The sequence below is a fragment of the Perognathus longimembris genome, chromosome 7, assembly GCF_023159225.1.
Source record: "Perognathus longimembris pacificus isolate PPM17 chromosome 7, ASM2315922v1, whole genome shotgun sequence".
Taxonomy (NCBI): Eukaryota; Metazoa; Chordata; class Mammalia; order Rodentia; family Heteromyidae; genus Perognathus; species Perognathus longimembris.
Window position 1 is genome coordinate 66401468 of NC_063167.1, and position 6897 is coordinate 66408364.

The 6897-nt window shown below is 53.4% G+C and overlaps 1 protein-coding gene across 1 annotated transcript; it reads left to right on the forward strand.

Moving 5' to 3' along the window:
• The first annotated feature begins 504 nt into the window (after window positions 1-504).
• Window positions 505-6684, forward strand: Rhoc (ras homolog family member C). The gene is made up of 5 exons (XM_048351736.1): window positions 505-641; window positions 3988-4145; window positions 4810-4930; window positions 5183-5313; window positions 6086-6684. The coding sequence occupies exons 2-5, from the start codon at window positions 3990-3992 to the stop codon at window positions 6257-6259; spliced, it is 582 nt and encodes a 193-aa protein (XP_048207693.1). The 5' UTR covers window positions 505-641; window positions 3988-3989; the 3' UTR covers window positions 6260-6684.
• The last annotated feature ends 213 nt before the right edge of the window (window positions 6685-6897 follow it).

Consider the following 6897-nt stretch of genomic DNA (forward strand, 5'->3'; position numbering starts at 1 on the left):
AGCATTTCCAGGAGTGGACTTTGAGGAATAAGTAGGAACTGGATTCAGAACTTCCAGGCGAGGGAAGGAGAGGCATTGTGAGACAGAGTAGAACGGTGGTCCTGAGGGGCCTGGGAATGACTCCGCGCTGTCCTGGCTCTGCGATGAACGACTCCGGAGCCGCAGCGGCTGGGCGTCTTCTGCACCCACCGCCCCCTCCTCGTCTCCCGAGGGCCAAAGTGCGGCTGGAGCCGATGGATGCTTGGCCACCGGAGGGCAGCATCGAGCCTTCCTGACCCCACTCCGGGAGCCTCGCAACTTTCCCGACTCCGGTCCGCCTCCGTGGGCTGGAAGGCGGGGCACAGGCTACATCCTCGGGGGTCCCTCGGGCTCTCCCCCACTCCCGCTCACCACCCGTTCCTTCTAGGCCTTGGCATCTGTCTGTTCCTACCCGGAGCCGGCGCCCCCACTCCCCCTCGGCCCTGCCCCCGCCCGGGGCAGAAGCGGGGGCGGGCCGAGGTAAGGGCCGCCCCCCTGCCGACCCTCCCCCCCGCCGGGCCCGCCCCAGCGCAGGAGGGTGGGGCGTCCCCCCCACCCCCGCCCGCCCCGGTCAGTCTCTGCCTCCGGCGCCGGCCGCGCAGCTGGAGCGGGCCGAGCAGAAGGTACTCGGGGTGGGGGCGGGGTGGCGGGGTGGCGGGGCGTCCGGCGTACTCCTTCCCCCCGCGAGCACTTTTCCGTGCAAACGGAGCTCGGGGCGCGGCCGCGGAGGGGGGCCGGAGAGGGAGGGGGTGCTCAAGCTGAAGCACAGAGCCCCGGTAACTACAGGACAGGGGTTCTCTCTTGTGGGGTCCTGCTTCGAGCGCCCCCCTCTCCTGGCCTCCCGCCCTCCCGGAACCTCCTAGAACGAGGGACCCACTGGGGTCTCCGCGAGGGATCCCAGCCCCGCGCTCCAGCCCCGGCGAGGCGGCCCGACGTGGGGCTGGGTCCAGCCGGAGTCCGGCTGGGGTGGAACTCCCCCAGGCCGGGAGGGTGGTGGAATGTGGAAATGGGGCGGGGTGTGACCCGTGGGGGCTGCCACTTATCGGAGGGGTCTAGTTGCTTTTGGGGACCAGCTGAGGTAGGGGGTGGGGATGACCGAGAGGGATCCCGTGTGTGTGTGTGTGTGTGTGTGTGTGTGTGTGTGTGCGCGCGCGCGCGCGCGCGAGTGTCTTAGACTGTGTGTGTGAAAAATTCTCGGTCCTCCTTCACACTCCAAATCAAGCTAAAGACTACACTGTGTTACAGAGGCCGAGAGCTTCCCACACTTCTGGCTTTAAAGGGGAGGAAGAGCTATCTCCTGAATGACTGATTCCTTCCCCCAGACTTCCAGCGGAGTAAGCAGAATACAGGGCCCTCCTGGGTTATCTGGGAAGTCTGGCAAATGGTTGAAGAGGAGAGCATGCCGCTCCATAGTATCTTGTCTCTTGGAAGTTTCCAGACGTTCCGGGACCCTCTCCAGCCCCACTCCAGGCCCAGTGTGAGATTTAGTTGTCCCTTTTAGGGTCAATGGAGCAGATCCTCTGGGGTTACCTCTCACAGGGAGCTGTTGTCCATGCCATCTTGGCCTTGGGCCTGCTGGCCTGGCCTGGCCTATGTTGCCAGCTCCTGTCTTTTGGCCTAATCAAGAGAGAAAGTCTTCTAACTGGTCCGGGTTACCAACTCACTTAATGCCCGCCACTAACCTAAGTTCTGGCTTCTGCCTCTCCCCATCTGGTGCCTTCCTGAGATCCCGCAGTGGCACACTTATGCTCAAGTGACCCTAGTCAGTGCATTCAGTACGGTGATTGACTTGTAGTAGCACTGTTCACTTGTGGTTGCCAGCCTATCTGTACATATCTGGAGGAGTTGGAAGATATCCTACATATGGACCGCAGTTACCTGGTAGACTTCTCAAAGGACCCCTTTTTGGAGAGAATCTGCTGGCAGTGGCAGGGTGGATGGCAAGTTGACTGTCTTCTGGGGTTCCATCTGAGAGTGTCTTTGTGGTCAGGGAAGAGAGGTTGCAGTGTACTCTCAACTCCTATAAATTCTCTGTGACTCATGTCCTCTTCCCCCTCATTGCAGTTTTGTGAATGTGTGTGTGTAGAGATGAGGGAGGGGCCGACCAGATCTGGGCAGAGGAGAGCCAGCCTGGAGCTGGAAGATTCTGCTTCCTAAAGGGCAGGCCAAAGCCTGAATGTGAGGTGGTGGTGGTGGTGGTGGTGGTGGTGGTGGTGGTATGCCTGAGTAAAGCAGTTCAGCCCAGCCTGACAGGATGTGGGACTGAGAGAAAAAAAGCCAGGTTTGGGGCTGAGATCAGATTACCTCCCCCATTTTAACGGCTCCCGGCCTGGTCCATGCTGGGACTGGCCTCATTTGTCTTTTGCTGCTCCTCCCAGCCCAGACTCTAGCCCCCTCCCCTTTCCCAACAACCTAGATTATATCTCTGCTCCGGAGCCCTATAGGTCTGGGAGCTGCAGTCCTTCCCTAGGGAAGGAGGAAGTGAGGGAAGCAGCGAGGTGTGATGAACTGCAGGTGTGAGGAACTAACTGCTTGTTTTTGTGTGTTGTGGAGAGGGACACATTCATATCCTGGGATGCTGATTCCCTCCCCTTGAGTCACAGGGAAGGGTGGGCAGAACCTAAGAGTGAGCTGGGAAGGGCTGCCCCAGAGTGGGTGGAGGTGATTCTCAAGTGTATTCTCAGCCCCTGCTGTGGTGGATGTGTGGCTCCCTACAGTGTGGTCATTGTCCCCTGCTGAGAGCTGAGTGACCTAGTGTTGGTGCCAGGCCTGAGAGGAAGGGGGGGGTGCAGACTGCCCGAATGCAAGAGAACTGTGGGCACTGCCAGGACTGAGTCTGCTTTGTGTGGCTGGAGGCTTTGGGGAGAGGGTGGGGTAGGCCAGGGAAGCTGGCTGGCAGTTGCCACTGTCCTCTATTTGGATTTCACTGCTTCTGCTCTCCTTTCCACCTGTGGAGTGACATGGAAAGATGGCACCGCCTGGAGCCATGCAGCTTCGCTTTGAGTGCTGTCCCTGGCGATTAGATGCTGGACTCTGAATCTTATGACTAACCCTCACTTAGTCTTAATTTCCCAGTGTGTCAAAATAGGCAGTTCACCACCCACCTGGCAGGTAGCTGGGGACTGAGGAGGAGCTTTTCATCCAAATGCCCAACAGAATGTGGGGCACCTAGAGACTCTACAAATAGTCCTGGCTTTACCCACCTACTACCTGTATCTGGGTCTGCTGGTCTTCAGTCTTGATGAGGGACTCTTTTGTGATGAGGCAGGCATGACTAGTGCACAGGACAGTCTGTACTAGATTGCATCTTAATGATTAGTAACCTTTCAATGTATCAAAATCCTGAAGTCCTGCTAATAACTGAAGTGTTACACAAAACTCCCCTAGACAAAGCAGATAGAAGCTGGCGCTTTTAGAGTTTAGGTGTCTGGGGTCATCCAGTTGAATGATTTAAACACATTTTCTAGCTCTAAGGTTTTGGGCTTGTTCCACATCCCATTTCTGTATTCTAACCCCAAGGGGGAAGACATATCCCTCACCAGAGACCAGGAATCCCAAGGTCTTCTGTTTACAGGATTGGTTTTTGGCAAGAATGTACTTGGGCAAGCCCACTTTTCTCCTTTCCTTTCCTGAAGGTGGGACGGGGGAGAGGGTCCTAGAGGTGATTTTTGGCCTGACACCAGTTGCTCCTATCTGTAATCTTAGCTACTCTGGAAGCTGAGATCTGAAGATTGCAGTTCCAAGCCAGCCAGTGCAGAAAAATCCATGAGACTCTGATCTCCAGTTAACCAGCAAAAAGCTGGAAGTTAAGCAATAGGTCAAGTGGTAGAGTGTTAGCCTTGAGCAAAAAAAGTTAAGGAGGCCTTGGGTTCAAGCCCCACTTCTGGCCAAAAAAAAAAAAAAAAAGTGAATCAACATCCCCCTACCCCAAATCCTCTCTGCCTGTTGTCTGCCACCCTACCACCCTAGCCATGGCTGCAATACGGAAGAAGCTGGTGATCGTAGGAGATGGTGCTTGTGGAAAGACCTGCCTCCTCATCGTCTTCAGCAAAGACCAGTTCCCAGAGGTCTACGTCCCTACTGTCTTTGAGAACTATATCGCAGACATTGAGGTGGACGGCAAGCAGGTGAGGGCTAAGAACGTCTTTCCACACTACGTTGGCACCTTATGTCCTTCCTTACCATCCCCACCCTAATCTGCTTCATTCTCCTTCCTGGAATCAGTTAAAAGCTGGGAAGATAAACTTAACTGTAGATAACCTGGATACATCCTCTGGTTCTACCACATACTAGTTCTATAAACTGGACCAAGCTTTTGTCTGTAGATTTACACACACACACACACACACAGCAAAATGAATAGCGGAGTAAAGGTGAAATAGAACAGCAACCAAACCTTATTGGGGGGAGGGGCAGAGCAGTAATAGTAGTACTGCAGCCTTAAATCTCTCATTTGGCTGTTTTACCCAAAGCTGTTGCTCTACCACGTAAGGCACATCTCCACTTCTGGCTTTTTTCTGGTTAATTGGAGGAAAGAGTCTCAAGGACTTTTTTGCCCAGGCTGGCTTGGAACAGTGATTCTCAGTCTCAGCCTCCTAGGTAGTTAGGATTACAGGCATGAGCTACCAGTGCCCAGCTCCAAAGTAGATTTTTTTTTAGAGCTTAGTTTGTTGTGTGATAGTACTCAATAGATGTTCAATGCGTTTAAAGACCAATGGTTTTAAGAGAGGCTCTCTGGGTGGCAAAGGGTTGGGACTTTAGAACCAGCTACTCACTGGCCCTGTGTGTTAGGTGGAGTTGGCTCTGTGGGACACAGCAGGGCAAGAAGATTATGATCGCCTTCGGCCTCTCTCCTACCCGGACACAGACGTCATCCTCATGTGCTTCTCTATTGACAGCCCTGACAGCCTGGGTGAGGCTTTGGTGGGATTGACACCCCTGGAATCAGCCATCTTCAGAGGCTGTTTGGGAAGGGGATGGACTCTGGCCCTGCCTCCTTTCCTGTGGCAACTGTGGCTCTTGGGAGAGTGTGGGGAAGATGGAGTATGGGAGGGGTTTTGAGCCATTAAAGAAATTGCCATGTTGAATATCCTGATACTGCTATATACCCAGGCACCTTTTGCTAAGTGGAGGTACTGACACCATTTGGAACATGTCTGTGCAGAAAACATTCCTGAGAAGTGGACTCCGGAAGTGAAACACTTCTGCCCCAATGTGCCCATCATCCTGGTGGGGAATAAAAAGGACCTGAGACAAGATGAACATACCAGGAGAGAGCTGGCCAAGATGAAGCAGGTGCATGGAACACACACTTGGAACCCTTGCAGAAGAAGGGATCCTCTGAGGAGTAGCAGGCTGGTTGAGTCCCTCCCGTGTTAAGTTGACTTTGGTCATCTACTCCTTGTCTTGGTCAGAACCCAAAGGACCTTTGGTAGCTGATGAAATACCAAGAAAAGTGACTTGTCCAAGGTCACTTGGCTCTTTTTATCCAGTTTATTGTCTGTTTTTCAAATTGGGCCTATTAAGTTCTTGTCCTCAAGGACAGCCATCCTTTACTTGGAGTGTACAACTGTGTCAGTGGCGCACCTGGAGAGCGAAGGCATACTCTAAGAAGGCCCAGAGGGTGAGGGAGAGCCAGAAGCCAGTTCATTTGGAGATTTGCTAAGTGGCTCTCCAGCCAGAGTACTACTTTATCAGAGGAAGCTTCCAAGATAAAGAAGTTGAACTGTATTGGGAAGATAATTATAATATTTCAAACTGCAGATGAATGTCAGGTCTGCATGTTAGGAAGAAATATGGTAGCTAGAGGATAAATCAGATGAGATTGGTTAGGGACAGTGGCCACTTGTTGAGTAGGGTGTAGGACTGGATGGAAAGGGAGGGAATAGACTGGGAGAATTTAGAATGTAGTCTTCCATTCCTGGCCTGAAAATGCTGAGCTAGCCAGGGCCTGGGTGCTTTGTGGGGTAAGGCCGAAGTTCTCAAGTTCTACTTATTAATGGTGTCATAGGGAGAAGTACAACGAGCACTAGCTCCCTTTAACCTCTCTTATCTTCTGTCTTTTCAGGAGCCTGTTCGATCTGAGGAAGGCCGGGATATGGCAAATAGGATCAGTGCCTTTGGCTACCTTGAGTGCTCAGCCAAGACCAAGGAAGGGGTACGGGAGGTATTTGAGATGGCCACACGGGCTGGCCTTCAGGTTCGCAAGAATAAGCGCCGGAGGGGCTGTCCCATTCTCTGAGACACCCAAACCCATCCCTTCTTCCCTATACAGGGGTAACAAATTACCCACTCACCACCCACCCAAACTCCACCTTTGTAGAACTCTATGCTAAAGGCTTCCTTTGCAATTTGCAACTGCCCATGACTGCATCAAATTTCCCCAGCTCCAAATGGTGGTGGTGGGTTCTTCCCCTTCCTCCTTCCCTGTCCTCCAGGAACTCCCAGGCCTGTGTCCTGCCCTTCCTGAGCAGGGTCTGTGGTCCTGTTGCCTTGTTCCAGTGGTGAGGCTCCTGTTCCATGTCCTTCCCCAAAGGACAGTCACACCAGCACTTTATACACTTCTGATGTCTAGGGTGGTCAATTGGGGTTTCTGCTTTGGGCATGGCCTTGTCTCTGACTGCACTTGGTAGGGAGGGGGGCATGAATAAAGGCTGCAGGTTCTAACGTGTGTGTGGCATCTTCCTGTCTTTCCTGGTCCCTAGTTTGGCTGCAAGCCTAGAGTTCCATCTTCATTCATTTCCAAGTTGCTGGCCAGGCTGGCCCTATCCATAAAGATTGAGGCAGGGTGGAGTCTAGAGCAAAGGATGAGGTCATGGCTGGCTAAGAGCCTAGGAGGTGGGTGAGGAGAGTGGTCGTAGTGGGGGCTAAACTTAGAAA

Coding starts and splice junctions, on each gene's coding strand:
- Rhoc (XM_048351736.1), top strand. CDS start 3,990: ATGGCTGCAATACGGAAGAAGCTGGTGATCGTAGGAGATGGTGCTTGT. Junction 4,146..4,809: donor TTGAGGTGGACGGCAAGCAG/GTGAGGGCTAAG, acceptor CCTGTGTGTTAG/GTGGAGTTGGCTCTGTGGGA. Junction 5,314..6,085: donor AGCTGGCCAAGATGAAGCAG/GTGCATGGAACA, acceptor CTGTCTTTTCAG/GAGCCTGTTCGATCTGAGGA.